Genomic DNA, 14,628 nt, shown 5'->3' with positions numbered 1-14,628 from the left:
CAGAAGAGAACAGCCAGTTAGCACCACTAATGAAGTGAACAATTTAGCAGTAAATAGGGGACCTGGGAAAGAGGCAGTTGCATGGAGCAGGCCCTCTCCTGCTACTTGGGCTCAGGAAGTCGTGGCAAAGCAGTGATCACTGTTTGTACCAAGAAACAGCTGCAAAATTGACTTCTCATTCCTTGAGAAATTCTGACAGTATGGAATCTGCTTTTGCCGAAACTAGAAACACTGGAACATCTCATTTTGAGAATTTAGAAAATAGTGCTGTGTCCCAGGAAACAGCTGTAATGTGGAACAGGGCACTGATCTGCTCAAAGATTTATTCAGGCATCCTGATTTGCACCCAGGTGTTACATCCATGGGCACAAGTCTCTGTTTGGGAACCAAACTGTGCCAGTGCCTCTCCATTCTCTGTGGCAAGATCACAGGAAAGTCTCAGAGCCTCTCTATTTGGAGAGCAGCAATGGGTGCATTTGACTTTGGCAGTGCTATGATCCTTCTGTTCCAGGCTGAGGCATGCCATAGGAATATTATAGGTAGGCAGGCAAGGTGAGGACTTGGGAAACTCTTTTTCAAAACCTGGAGATCTCTCCAAAGGCAACAGCAATAAAACTGCAATAAAACAACAGTCAGGGTTCCAGCTATCTGCAGGTCAGCAAATACCTACCAGTAGTACCAGGTAAATGTTCTGTCGTGGTCACCCCAGGGATATGTGCCCTGGAGCATCCCACACTGATTAGTGGGTTTCACTGCAGCCCTGACACACTGAATAGTAGCTGCTGAGCCTGCCACAGTTCATGGCTCTCGATCCAAGCAGGAAAGCTACAATTCAGCATGCCTTGGCTGCTAATCTTGGTCTGTACACATGCATGGTCTGTACAGTTCCTGAGCTTGGCCCAGGGAAGGTCTTTGCTGGCTCCCTTCTCTCTTCTGTGGCTGATATCCACATTCATGCCAACAGCACCTGAATGGGAATCCAAGAGTAAATTGTAAACTGAAATATAATTGACCAGCAAATACAATTGCTGGCAAAACATTTTTTATTTAAAAAATATAAAAAACCAGGGAGAAGGAGGAAAAAACCCAAACCAAGTGAAAATGTGGACTCTGCTCTAGGGCCACTAAATTGTTTAATACACGATGTAAGACCTCTTAGAAAGCAGCTCCCCAAGAAGGGCTGCTCTTCCAACAGACCTCTTCCAGACTGCAGATGTACTTTTCTGAGTGAAGCCTGCACAGCCATTTCCCTTCATAATTATGTTACCCACTGCTTCTTAAATCTCTGCCTTGTCTCTAATGTCATAGCCATTTATTGTTGCATTTCCCACAGGGGCTGACATTTTCTTATTGGATAATGAGATGCTTTGCACCATACACCATTCTGGTTGTCCCAAGACCTCTCCTGCCCTGTGAAAAGCCCAGTCCAATTAACCATGGCTATTCCTGGCTCCATTGTTCATCCCAGCAGCCTGCAGGACCAGGCACTGCCCTCATCTGCAGCTCAGCATCCCACTCTGCTCCATGTCCACCTCTGGTGGCTGCTCAGTGGTGACTGGGCAGGTGGCAGGTGACATGTCACCATGCTGCTGGCAGCAATGTTCTCCCACCTGTCCCATGCTCCCTGCCCACACTGGGCACACTCTGCCCTGGCCACCTGGTGCTGGAATGCGCCTTTCCCTGCATGCTGCACTGGGGAAACAGGCAGGCATGGGATAATAGAATATATTAGCCCTGAATCCATTCAGGCCCTGGCTCTTTATGAACAAAGCCTGCTAACTGAGCTGATTTTTGCCAAATGACTGGCTTTCGTGCATGAGCAGCAAAGTGGAGCCCCCAAATACTCCCATGCAACAAGCGCTATTGCCCAGGGCTCATTGTTTTACTCCTGCACTTGAGGGCATGGAGGAGTCACGGCCTTGCCTGCCCTGGCATTTCTTTTCCAGTTTCCCACCACTACATTAGCCCTGTCTCAGCCCCAGCAGAAGCAGCAGTGACGGGGGAGATGAGACAAGCTGGCCACGGGTCCCTACAGTCCCTGTCCCAGGAGTCACACTGTCCCTTGGTGCCCATGCCCCCTCTCTGGGGGCAGATGGGATGCACCAGCAGAGGCAGCCCACCTACCATGGCCCTACATGGAGAGCCCACCATGCCACCCCTGCAGCAGGACAGCTCCTGGACGCTCCAAGAGAATATTTGCTTTAGGTTAGACCCCCCTCAGCCCACTGAGAGCTGATAGCCCCTGCCCGAGGGTCATAGCACGAGGAGGATGTTGGTTTTGCCATGTTTGTTTTCTGGTTTTCTTAGCAGATTGTTCCAATACTCCAATAACACTGATGCAGCCAGGAACACTCCCTTGCCCCATGATAAGGGAATCTGCACAGGGGGGTTTTGCAGCTCTGGGGACCTGGTCCGATGCCTCAGTCAGGTGCTCAGTGCTCCTGGGGCTGCAGGAGACACCTTCACCAAAAGCTGGCCGGCAGCAGGGCCAGGATCAAGGCACACAACAATTCCAGCCAATGTCTCCTGTTTGTGTGAAATTAGCACCAATAAATGCTATAACTATACATGACCAACAACAGGTTTACAGGCTAACACATAAAGGACTACAAGAGCTAATGTCATCAGGACTGCTGAAACTCTTGACTGTCTGCCCTTAGTCCCAGGAGGGAACCAATGGCAAATGTTTACAGGGGCTTATAAATATTTATCCTGTAATAACCTGTTGCTTTACAGCACATTCTTCTCCACAAGGCTCAGCTTTGCCCTGGACCAGGTGCAGGCTGCTGAGAGGGTCTGTGGCATATATAAAGTTTGCCTGAATAACATACAGCAAGTGCTGGTGTTCAATAAAACAGCAGCAGCCAAGCTGCATGTGTGAAAGGCAAGTCATTCCTTACCCAACAAAAGAAAAATGTGGCTGGGAAGCGCAGGTGTGCAGGCACATTGGTGTGGGTGCAAACCCCTTCTGGGTTGCCAGAGTAACCTGGGGAAGTGCTGCAAGTCACTGGGGAGGTTTAAATCACACTGCTGGGCTGGCGTGGTGGAAGTCTTGGCCCAAGAGTGGCCCCATGCTGCCTGAGAATGTGGGAACCTCAGCTGCTTTTGTGAGGACCCCAAAGGAAGGGAGCAGGAGACCAGCCCACCATGAGGAGATATCTCATGCTTCTTGCTCTTCAGCAATCCTATCTGCCCTCTTCCCTCTAAAAATTTTTGAGCCATCTGTCCACTTATTTATCTATCCTTCTCATGCTAAATTATTTGCAAGAGCATAAGATGCCTGTGGTTTGGAAACCATGTGATAATCTCCAAGCTGGACCAGAGATGGAGTTCAGAGGTACTTTCTAACAGGAGTAAATAAGCAGATTGGAAAGGCTCCATTGTGTATATTCTAGGTTGCTATTTTCTTAACCCTGTCTCATTAAGATGGATGGAGTTTCTGCTTATTAGTAATTTGGCAAGTTCCTCTTTGTGTACACTCTGCACTTCTCACTAATGATGCTGTGCTTCAGTGATTAACAAAAGAGACTTCCAGCATAGTCAGTGAAAACACAGCCACGCACTTGGGGCACTGGGACAGAAACCCAACATTCTGGAGATGCCCTCTGTGGAAGACAAGGAACTGCAAAGGAACTGTAGGGAAGACAAGGAACAGCAAAGGAGAAGCTGCTGGTCATGAAACCGTTTCTGACCCTCAAATAATTTTGACCTGAGGACATTGGTTCTTTGATTTACATGCATAATTGCAGAGTTGACAGAGCCTGTAACAAAGTGATTCAAAGCCCTTCCTCGGCTGTTCTTAAGACACATCTGATGGAGAAGAAGCTGGCACTGCTACTGCCTGGATTTACAGCTGGCCATTAAAGTATGTTTACAAGTCTTTAGTACAGTGTACACATCTGGTAAATCATTGACTGAACAAATACTTCCTCCTGTCATGCTCGCTCTCTCAACTTTTCCTACTACTACTCTGGTACCCAGCCCAGAGGTGTGCATGTGGTGCCCAAGCAGGCAGACACAGGTACCCACACCTGCACATGGAGCCTGGCTTCTCACTGACATCTAGATGGACACAGACCTACACTAAGAGCCCCATGCAGATCCTCAGCATGAAGGTCAGCGGATCTGACCTTACCTACATACAGTGAAAGGTGTTCTTGCTGGCATTCTTGCTAGCATGTATTCAGATCCCTTAGTGCTCTTGGTCACATTACTTTTAAACCCAGCCAGACCAATCACCTGCACAGGGCAGAGTCCCAGGTGGGTATACAATGAACAAGAGAGGCAGCTGTTGCCTCCTGGGACACTCATGAGAGAAGGATGTCAGGAGCCTTTGCCAAGCTGTCAGCTGCCTTGCAGTGGCCCAGCTGGCTGGCATGGGCCACATGCAGCTCCTCAGCACTGACCAGATCCCTGGTTGCCTGTGGGCTGGGTCTCTCCAGCACCAAGGGCTCTTACCAAGCAGAGAGAGCCAGGGCTGGCAGGACTTGGGTTTGCTGCACAGGTACAGTGGAAGAAAAGCAGGATGGAAACAAGGCACAGCTCCAAGTACATGGGAAACAACTTCCCTTTTCCCAGGAAAGGGAAAAGGGTATCTCTTTTCCCAGGAAACCAGGAAACACTGCACACAGCCCACACAACAGACTGCACTGCAGCCTTCCTTGCAGCAGGAAGAAAATGCCGAGTTTGGTGTTTTACCAAGCATGGCAGTGGCTGGGGCTGAGGAGCAGCAGGAGCTGCAGGCCCCCACCATTGCTCATTGTGCCATACCCAAAAAGCATCTGGCCAGCTGTGCAGTCATCTGTTGCTAGACCCTCGCTCTTGTGGCCACAGACCTAGGCAAAGGCCAAAGGGTAAAGGGCAAACCATGGGAGCAGAAACAAAGCTAGATCAGCTCATTCATGCAAACCTTTTAAGGAGCTTTTAGTGGCAGGATGATGAGCGATAGGAGTGCAGGACTCACTGCCTGTGTGTGAATTGCTGTCGGGACACACAGCATGCCAGGTCCCATGCAGTCACTTGGCAGTGGTTGAAAAGGTGCAGGGTCCTGGAGGCTTAATTATCCTTAAGGACCATCGAAGTTCAGCTCCTGTCCCTGCTCATGTGCCTGAGGATCTCACCCTGTGCCTGAGAGTGTTGTCCAAACATTTGAGCTCTGGCAGGCTTGGGGCTATGACCACTGCTCTGGGGAGCCTGTTCAGTGCCTGATCACCCTCTGGGGGAAGAACTTGCCTCACTTCTCATTGTCACCCCCTCACCACCAGGTACAACATCCATCTCTGCTCAAATCCTACTCTAGTATCTTCAAAGTTAAGGTCTCCCTTAAGCACTTTCCTGAACAAAAACTTAAGAGAAATGCCTGCAAGGCAGGGCCAGTCCTGCTCTTCCCTCCTCTTTTTAACAGTGAGAAAATGGGGTGCCCCAAGGCAGCTTTGCCTTGGGATGGAAGGAGAGGACCCTGGGCACCCTTCCATCTCCACACCCAGTTGGTGCCAGCCTGGCTTCTGAGGTAGACTGCAAGATATTGACTTAAGGCTGATCCCCTGGGGCACAACATGCTGCCTCTCATTTTCAGGGTTTTAATGGACTGGCAGGGTGTCTGGGAAGGAGGAAAGGGAAAAAGGATTTTCCTTTCCCCCTAAATAATTTTATGAAAGTTTTTAAAATAGATTTAAAGAATAATATCTTCCCTCCCTTTCCCCTTTCTCAACTGTACTGTGCATTTTAAACTGTTTGTGGAAGGGAATTAATTAGCGCACTCAGCAGAGCCTAAAGTTCTGCAGCAGCCCGTCTTCCGCACAATGGAGATCCAACGCTTTCTCCTGTGCCTGGAAAACACATGCCCAAAATCCAAGTACATACATTTTTTCTAACCTAATTCATTTTGTAGATTGATGGAGAAAATCCATAGCAAATATTTATGACTTTGCAATAAATAACCCTCACAGAAATTACAAAAGAGTTCTGGTGAGTCTCAAGGTAACTTTCAGCGAGTTCCAGGGGTCAGGGCAGACTGGGATACTGAGCCCATAGTGCTTGAGCCTTTGGCTCATCTGTTTTGAATTATTGGTATTACTCAGTGTAGCATGGCTCTCAATGGAGTAGCTGTGCTGTGATTCCATGCCATATTTTATTTCTATGGCAGGAGAGAAGCTTCAATAGCTATTAGCTGTACTCTGTTGTAGCCAGGAAAAGAAACCAGGCCCCAGCGGGGAGGGGTTGGTCCTGCTGGTGTTTGCAGGCTTGCAAAGGAAGGTGTCTGTGCCCAGGGGCCTGGGACAGGACTCGTGGCCAGACATGGTGCTTTTTCCTGCCAGCTCAGAACATGGACGGCCAAGGTGCTCACAGGGGACCGGTGCTGCTCGGAAGGTGGTGTCCCAAGTGTCCCAAGGTTCTGCTGAAGGCAGCCGACAACGCTCTGAGCACGGCTGGAGCCAGCGAGGGGTGCTGGGTGCTGCTGGGGAGCCACACACCCACGTCCCAGGAGCCAGGGCTGGGGACAATGGAGCCAGCTCATCCCCACTCCATCTTCTTAATCACCATCAGCTCTTAATCACCACAACGGAAGGAGAAACCGCTCGCAGCATCTCGCTGCTCTCCCGGGCATGGGCTCCTTTCAGGGCTTTCAGAAAACAGGGTCAGACGTGTCTTCTGACCTGTGACCTGTCGCTTCCCTCCTCACCATAATTATCTAATACAGCGCTCTCCCTGCCAAGTACAATGAAACAATTTGTCACTTCAATTGTCTGTCAGTCAACACTGGGGTCTTTTCAACAGGCCAACACATGTTTTTTGAGAGCTTGTCAGCAAGGGCTGTCTGGCCAGACACATAACCATGGAAAATGGAACCTTTGTTAATTCTGGTTCTTAGAAAAGTAAATCCATTCACTTGTTTTTTTCAGGCCTTCAGTTTGGAATTTGCACAAGAAGCTGAATTGCTCCTGATCCCTAAATGATTGGTCAGAGGATTTGCATGAGGAAGCAGAAATTAATTATTCTTTTCTTTTCTTTTTATTTTCTGTAATTGTGTGTTTAGAAATGAGATTACATTCTACAGCAGCACGAGGGGCTGAGGGGGGAATTGCTTTGCATTTGTTTAGCTCCTTAGAGTTAAGATCACCTAATCGTTTCAAGCATTTCCTAAGATTCCCTCTCTCTATTTCTGCTTTAATGACCAAACAAAGATTGTGCTACTTCCCGGGGAACTTTTCTGGCAGCTGAGCTCAGCAGTGGGAGCCAGGGGCTTATCCCTCTGCCGAAATAGTATTAGAATCACACAATCACTAAGGTTGGAAAAGACTTCTAGGATCACTGAGTCCAACCATTAACTAACTCAGTGCTGCCAAGGTCTTCTTGCTGCCTTTGGCTTGCAGAGCACAAAATGCATTGCAGAGCCCACGGGCTTGTGAGTCTCGGTGGCTCCTGGTGTTGGAGGAAGGCTGTCAGGATTCCAGACAGCCTAGGAGGAAGATGCTGGTTTCCCGATTCGCACGTCCAGTCAGCACAAGCCAGCCTGCCTGTACAGGAGTTTGTTCCCCCTTGGGATGCCTGGGAAGCCCTCTCGTGTTTATCATCTCCTGAGTGGAAGCTCTGTCTGATTGACGAGCAGCTGCAGCAGCAAATAATGAAACTGAAACCCCAAATGCTTTTGTCCGTTTGCTCTTTATTGACCAAATGATGTGTTTTATCAACCATTTACATAAACAGGCTTCTGACTGGTGTCCCCACAGAGGCTGCTTGACCAGCAGGGACTGGGACTGTGGCCATGGGGCACAGACACAGCAGTGGGGCACAGGGATAGCAGTGGGGCACAGGGACAGCAATGGGGCACAGGGACAACAGTGGGGCACAGGGACAGCAATGGGGCACAGGGACAGCAATGGGGCACAGACATCAGCGGGGCACAGGGACAGCAATGGAGCACAGGGACATCAGTGGGGCACAGGGACATCAGTGGGGCACAGGGACATGAACAGGGCACAGGGACAGCAATGGGGCACAGGGACATCAGTGGGGCACAGGGACATGAACAGGGCACAGGGACAGCAGTGGGGCACAGGGACATCAGTGGGGCACAGGGACAGCAGCGGGGTACAGGGACAGCAATGGAGCACAGGGACAGCAGAGGGGCACAGGGACAGCAATGGGGCACAGGGACATCAGTGGGGCACAGGGACAGCAGCGGGGTACAGGGACAGCAGCGGGGTACAGGGACATCAGTGGGGCACAGGGACAGCAGCGGGGTACAGGGACATCAGTGGGGCACAGGGACAGCAGTGGGGCACAGGGACAGCAATGGGGCACAGGGACAGCAATGGGGCACAGGGACAGCAGTGGGGCACAGGGACAGCAGAGGAGCACAGGGACAGCAGTGGGGCACAGGGACAGCAATGGGGCACAGGTTCAGCAATGGGGCACAGGGACAGCAGTGGGGCACAGGGACAGCAGAGGGGCACAGGGACAGCAGTGGGGCACAGGGACAGCAATGGGGCACAGGTTCAGCAATGGGGCACAGGGACAGCAGTGGGGCACAGGGACAGCAATGGGGCACAGGGACAGCAGTGGGGCACAGGGACAGCAATGGGGCACAGGGACAGCAATGGGGCACAGGGACAGCAGCGGGGCACTGCTTCTCCCACCCCGTCCTGCGGCCCCAGGACACGGAGTTGTGGTGTGAGGGTGTCCCTGAGCTCTCTGCTGCTTGCCCGGGCTGCGCCACGGCCGTTTCCCGGTTTTCCTTCACCCGAGTGACCCGTACCCCTGCTGAGCTCTCGGGCAAAGGTTAATGGGCCGAACGGATCCCGTGTGCGTCAGCAGGAGCAGCGAGGGTAAAGCTGCGGGAGGGGCTCTGCTCGCAGAGGCTCCGGTTCCTCAGAGCAGCCACCACGATCCCAGCCCGGGCTCGGGCTCGGCCCGGCGCCGCTGCCGCAGGCCAGGGCGGTACCAGGTGCGGACGGCGGGGGGCGCTGAGCGCGCCTCAGGTGAGCGGGAGCCACGGCCCCGAACGGACGCGCGATTCTGCGCATGCGCGTTCCCGCCGCTCGGCGGCGCCTGCGCACTGCCGCGCCTCGTGGTGCCGTGCGGTACTTCCGCCCTCACCCGGAGCCCGGCGTCGCCTCGGCGGTTTTGCGACAGCCGTAAGTGCGCGGGGTGGCCGGCGGAGCGGAGGCACCGGACGGGCCGGGGGCGGCGGCGGCGGCGCGATGAGGCCGCAGCAGGCGCCTGTGTCGGGCAAGGTGTTCATCCAGCGCGACTACAGCGGCGGGACGCGCTGCCAGTTCCAGAGCAAGTTCCCGGCCGAGCTGGAGAACAGGGTGAGGCGGGGCGGGCTGGGGCCGGCCCGGGGCTGGCGGCGAGCGCGGTGCACGGAGCCTGCACACCGGGCAGGGCCGGGCAGGGCAGGGCAGGGCCTCGCCTCGCGGGCCGGCGCCCCGGCGGCGTTCGCAGGTGCCCTGCCCGGCTCGGAGCCGGTTCCGCGAGTTCCCCGGGGCTGGGGCACCGTCTCCTGCTCGGATCTGTAACCGAGGCCGTTCAGGGGCAGGAACGGACGTGGTTCCTCCCCCGTGTCCCGGAGAGCGGTCAGTCTGCAGCAGCAGAGCAGAATGTGCTCGTGTCTGTGAGAACAGAGCCGTCTCTGTGCTCGCAGGTGTTAACATCGTGCTCTCCTTTGGAATCCTGCCCTTCCTGCCGAACCTGCTTAGACGCCTCACAAATTCTGTCTCAAGTACTTTCGCTTTGGTCGGTGCTATCAGATGTGGGATCTCAAGCTGACGGTCAAACAAACACAAACTTCCTACCCCGTTTTCTTTCTCTCACTTGGCTCTTTTCTCTTCCTTGTTCCTTTGCTGTGTTTTGTTGAGGGCGTTTTTGGTCAGCACTGCAGCAGCACCAAGGCACTGCGGGTGTGGAGTATCCATCCACTGTTCATTTTAACCCAGAAAATCCCTGTGTGTGAATTCCACTTTTTTCAGGGTTTAATTGCACATTTGCTTAGGTGTGTTGCTCTGAATGGTTTTCTGTCCACGTTGTGTTTGGATTCAGACTCAGCCTGAGTACAGGACAGGTGCTGCAGGTCTGTAACTCTGTGTTTCAGGCTGGGGCTCTGAACACAGTGATGATCCACGAGTGGAAGTGGACGTATCGGGGTACTGGTGAGTTCTGAGGTGTGCAGCTGACAGCCCCACTTGCTTTTCTCGCAGATTGATAGGCAGCAGTTCGAGGAGACAGTCCGGACACTGAACAACCTGTATGCAGAGGCTGAGAAACTTGGGGGCCAGTCTTACCTTGAGGGTTGTCTCGCCTGCCTGACTGCCTACACCATCTTCCTGTGCATGGAGACGCACTATGAAAAGGTATGTGCTTGTTTCCCTTTCAGCCTGCAGCAAGTGCTTGGTTCTTGGTGACTTTCCTGTGACTGGTTTTTGGTACAGATTCTGTAGGGATGTAGCTCAGACATGGTGGTACTGGTCAGTTTGGGTCCCATGGGGGTCACCCTGAATCCTGTGGCAAGTGCCTGCACTGTGGAGCCATCAGATCAGTTGTGTGTTAGTGCTGGTGTTGCCATATCTGTGATATCATTGGAAAGGAAACACTTGTGACTCCTGTGCTGTTTCATTACCAGGTTCTAAAGAAAATCGCTAAGTTCATTCAGGAGCAGAATGAGAAGATCTACGCTCCTCAGGGCCTTCTGCTGACAGACCCCATTGAAAGAGGATTAAGAGTTGTATCCTTCTGTGGCTTCTGACATTGTCTTCTTGCCTTGTGCTCCTCATTTGTCTCAGTGAGGGACCTCTGCTCATGCTTGATCTGTGATATGGAATCAGTGATTAGTCTCGTTGCACTTTGTTGTGTCCTGGTCTCCAGTCAGGTTTTAGTATGTTAAGGTTTGGTGCATGGAAGGCCCATGAAAATGTGGAACCTGACCTTTGTGACTGCCTGGAAAGAGCACTCAAGATCCTTCCTCTATTCCAGTGACCTCCAGAGATGCTGTTTTTCCGACTGGGAAAAGAAGTGACCATGTTGGTAATGATGTTGTGAGAACAAGAGCTGGCTGTTAGTTAATTTGCAGCCCTCAGCTCAGGTTCTGGTGATGATTTTGACATACAGCATCACTACAAGCCCAGCACTTGTTCTTGCTTGCAGTGTGGCTTATTTCAAACCTTTTTCTTCCGCTGTTAAGCCACACTGCAGACATTTTATGTGATTATTGCCTGAAGTTGTAAAGACCTCTAATAGCACATGGGGGAGTATAGTGAGTTGAATCTTTCATTTTTCTCACATCTTTCTTTGAAAATATTGAAACCACAGCAACTTGGAACCCAGTGCCAACTGAATGTATGATAAGGCTAATTGCAGTTGGGTTTTCTGTGTCCTTGTCCCAGGAGCTCAGAGCTGTCACCTACATGACTCCTTTTTTCTCAGTCTGTTTTCTGCTGTGCATACACCTTCTGGAGAAAAAAAAAAACAAAACAACATTCAACTTGAGTAAAAGCATTTTCAAGCTTGGCAAGTGACTTATTAGCAGTATTAACTCTCTTGCTTGGTGCACAGCCTTCCCCAAAATTTAGCAGAAAGGGAGCGAGGCTCAAACCCTCTGTACACAGCACCAAGTTCCTGTGCAAGCCCTGGGCTGGGAGCCAGTGCTCTTACCTGAGGAGGCATCTCACATGGACTATTCCCTTTGCTTCGGAGCTCTGGGACCTGCCTTGAAACAGCTAAGATAGCAAAAGTCCCATCATCTTAACATTTTTCTGCTTTTTTCTGGGTATGTTTTCATAGTTTCTTTATAATGTATTTCCCTAACAGCTCTTCTGTGCAGATTGAAATTACCATTTATGAAGACAGAGGTTTGACCAGTGGAAGATAGAACTGTGGAGTCTCAGGTACATGTTACCCTTACTTCAGATCAGTCTCACCATCTTTCTGTGCTCAGAGGATTGGGTGCTGTCATGCTGAGAGTTTATCTTACCCTTGTATGTAATCAAAGACTGTTCACATAAATCCTGTGTGGACCAGCTTTTCTTGGAAGTAAAAATATCAGTACTGGGCATGATGTTGCTGAACATCACCTTGGAGAAATTTGTGTTTTGATTGTGTAAATATGCTAATTTGTGCTGTGTTATGTCAAATATAATATGGTATATTGTGCTATATTATGTCCAATATAATGTTTTCTCAGTTTGGTAAGAAAATGAATGCTGTCCCTGGGTGTGTTCTAGCATACAGAGCCTTTTTATTGCAGTTTCTCAGTTGGTTGCTGTTCTAGTTATCATTCTGATGTCTTTCTTGTGATGCTTTCGGGTAAGAGGGGCCAGCAGCCTTGTAAAGCTCTCCTGAGAGGCTTCCAGTTTTCTTGAGGCTGTGGGACAAGTCACAAAGTGAGGAGTGTTCACAGGACTTGGGCTCATGCTAATTGTATCCAATATAGGCCACCAAAGTTACTATCCATGGCTTTGCTTTTGGAAAGCTCTCATTGGGACTGGCTCCCTTGTGTTAGGTCCTGCAGGTCCTGAGATGGGAGTGCTAAGTACAGATTTTCTGTATACACTGTTGGCAGTGTATACAGAAAAGAGTGGGGAAAATTTATGCAAAAAGAAACAAACAATAAAGGTATTTCGGGTTTTTTTAGACAAATGAAATCAAGAGTTCTGGGTTCTGCTCATGCTGCTCACCGTAACACATTGTAACTTGCTCCTGCTGCCACACTCTTCTTGCAGCTGTGGAAAAGTTTGTGTAGGGGAGCTTTTGGTTTGATTTAGGAAGAGTTTCTAACTATATGACATTCTTTTCTAGATGATAGCTCACCGGTGGATTTGCTGTACCAAGGTTCCCCTACCTCCTACTTTAGAGCATCATTCCTTTCTCTGCTGCCAGATCCACAGTGCCATCTACTACAAGGACTAACTTCCTCAAACTGCTCCCCAGGGGGTGACCTAGCTGGTCAGCATCCACTTTGCAGTAGATTTGGAAGCAACAGGATCACTTTTTAATTTTTGTTTGATTTGTTGTTTTTTTTTCTCAAGAAAAGGCAAAAGTGGTAAAGCTGTGTTCTCTCCTGAAAGAAATGGGGCCCTCAGCCTGACAGAGGTTTAATTTTAGTCTTGTAAGTGCAGTGCTGTTCCTCCCTGCTTCTTAAACCCTTCTGTGTCAGCTGGGCTTTGGAAAGCTCCAGCTCAAAGTTAGGAATTTCCCTCCAGTTCAGTGTTAGAGTGCAGAGATACACAGTGCCTCTTCCCAGTGAGGAGTGACTCAAGACAATGTCTCTTGTGCTGATCCTTGTGGAAAGCCTAAAGGCAAAGTGTTCCTTGCGTTAAGTCTTGATTATCCCTGGAAGGGAGGGGTACAGCCAGACTTAAACCCTGGTGGTTTTTCTGCCCCTGTGTCTGCTGTTGTTGGCCCCGTCAGTGCTCACCAAGAGAGGCCTGGTCAGTCATGGAACAGTGAGCATGGTAAAGTGGATGCTGAGCCAATAAAAATAATGATTCCCATCCTTTTCTGATTAATATATGAAGTGTAAAACTGTTTCTTTATGGATTTCTTATGTATAATTTATAGGAAAACACTGATTTGACAAACTGTAAGATACTGTGTAAGATGGATTTCTTAATTCTGTCTGCTGGCACACACTGAGGAGTTGAGCTGTGCATTCCTTAGCGTCCCCATGCATTGCTCAGCAGTACCTGCATGAGTGAAGTTCCCCACAACCCAAGCTGGCTGAATCCTTTCTCTAACATCCTTTTCCCATGTCACAGCCCAGGTGTTCTGGTATAGTGTCAGTGTCCAGTTGTGGAAGGAACTCAGGAGTTCAGAAGAGACGCTTGGCAGGGGTGGAGGGCCACATTGGTTGGTGGTGGTGCTGCAGGTGCTAATACTGGATGTGGAACTCCAGGCTCATTCCTCAGCCACTGGGGGTTTGAGATTTGATTAATATTTTCATTGTACAAAATTTGTTTTTTTCTAAACTGTAACAGTGTTTGCCTTTCACAGCTGTTGCAATATTGGCAGAAATACTGATGGATCAGTAAACCTTTTCTTAAACTGTGTCCAGGTCTGTTCTGTCAGCGCCATGCTGTGGGGCACAGGGTGACTCTGGAGCGCTGTGTGTCAGGGCTTGGCACGGGATGCACACGGGGCTGTCCCACGGTGCGTGGCTCTGACTGCAGCAGGGCCAGGGGCCGCTCTGGGCCAGGGGCGGCTTTGGGCCAGAAGCCGCTTTGGGCCAGGGGCCGGGGGACACAAGGAGGTGGGGGGTGGGTGCGTGTCTGGGTGTGCCGGTGCATCTCTGTGTGTGCATCTGTGGGTGTGTCTGGTTGTGTCGCTGTGTCTGTGGGTGCATCTGTGGGTGTGTCTGTGGGTGTGTGGGTGGATGTGTCAGTGTGTCTGTGGGTGGGTGTGTCTGTGTCTGTGTGGGTGTGTCTGTGGGTGTGTCTGTCTGTCTGTGGGTGTGTCTGTCTGTCTGTGGGTGTGTCTGTGGGTGGGTGTGTCTGTGGGTGGGTGTGTCTGTGGGTGGGTGTGTCTGTGGGTGTGTCTGTGGGTGTGTCTGTGGGGGTGTGTCTGTGGGTGTGTCTGTGGGTGTGTCTGTCTGTCTGTGGGTGTGTCTGTGGGTGTGTCTGTCTGTCTGTGGGTGTG

At 50.8% G+C, this 14,628-nt stretch overlaps 1 protein-coding gene across 3 annotated transcripts; it reads left to right on the top strand.

Annotated features, from left to right (window-relative positions):
* The first annotated feature begins 7,651 nt into the window (after window positions 1-7,651).
* GOLGA7 (golgin A7) lies at window positions 7,652-14,040 on the top strand. 3 transcript variants are annotated; one of them, XM_058859370.1, is made up of 6 exons: window positions 8,771-9,314; window positions 9,995-10,072; window positions 10,200-10,352; window positions 10,622-10,723; window positions 11,819-11,882; window positions 12,793-14,040. In XM_058859370.1, the coding sequence occupies exons 1-5, from the start codon at window positions 9,204-9,206 to the stop codon at window positions 11,864-11,866; spliced, it is 492 nt and encodes a 163-aa protein (XP_058715353.1). In that variant the 5' UTR covers window positions 8,771-9,203; the 3' UTR covers window positions 11,867-11,882; window positions 12,793-14,040. The 3 variants fall into 3 exon arrangements, 2 of the variants coding, with proteins under 2 accessions (XP_058715353.1, XP_058715355.1); XM_058859372.1 differs by lacking the exon at window positions 9,995-10,072 and having other exon boundaries at window positions 8,819-9,314; XR_009279818.1 differs by lacking the exons at window positions 10,622-10,723; window positions 11,819-11,882; window positions 12,793-14,040 and having other exon boundaries at window positions 7,652-8,981; window positions 9,972-10,072; window positions 10,200-10,217.
* Window positions 14,041-14,628: the final 588 nt, after the last annotated feature.

Source organism: Poecile atricapillus, chromosome 29, assembly GCF_030490865.1.
Source record: "Poecile atricapillus isolate bPoeAtr1 chromosome 29, bPoeAtr1.hap1, whole genome shotgun sequence".
NCBI classification, from domain to species: domain Eukaryota; kingdom Metazoa; phylum Chordata; class Aves; order Passeriformes; family Paridae; genus Poecile; species Poecile atricapillus.
This window is presented reverse-complemented; position numbering and strand designations above follow the sequence as displayed.

Excerpts from the sequence above, each read along its gene's own strand:
- GOLGA7 (XM_058859370.1), top strand. The coding sequence starts at position 9,204 with ATGAGGCCGCAGCAGGCGCCTGTGTCGGGCAAGGTGTTCATCCAGCGC. Across the intron at positions 10,073-10,199 it reads GTACAGGACAGGTGCTGCAG|ATTGATAGGCAGCAGTTCGA; the intron begins GTCTGTAACTCT and ends CTTTTCTCGCAG. Across the intron at positions 10,353-10,621 it reads TGGAGACGCACTATGAAAAG|GTTCTAAAGAAAATCGCTAA; the intron begins GTATGTGCTTGT and ends TTTCATTACCAG.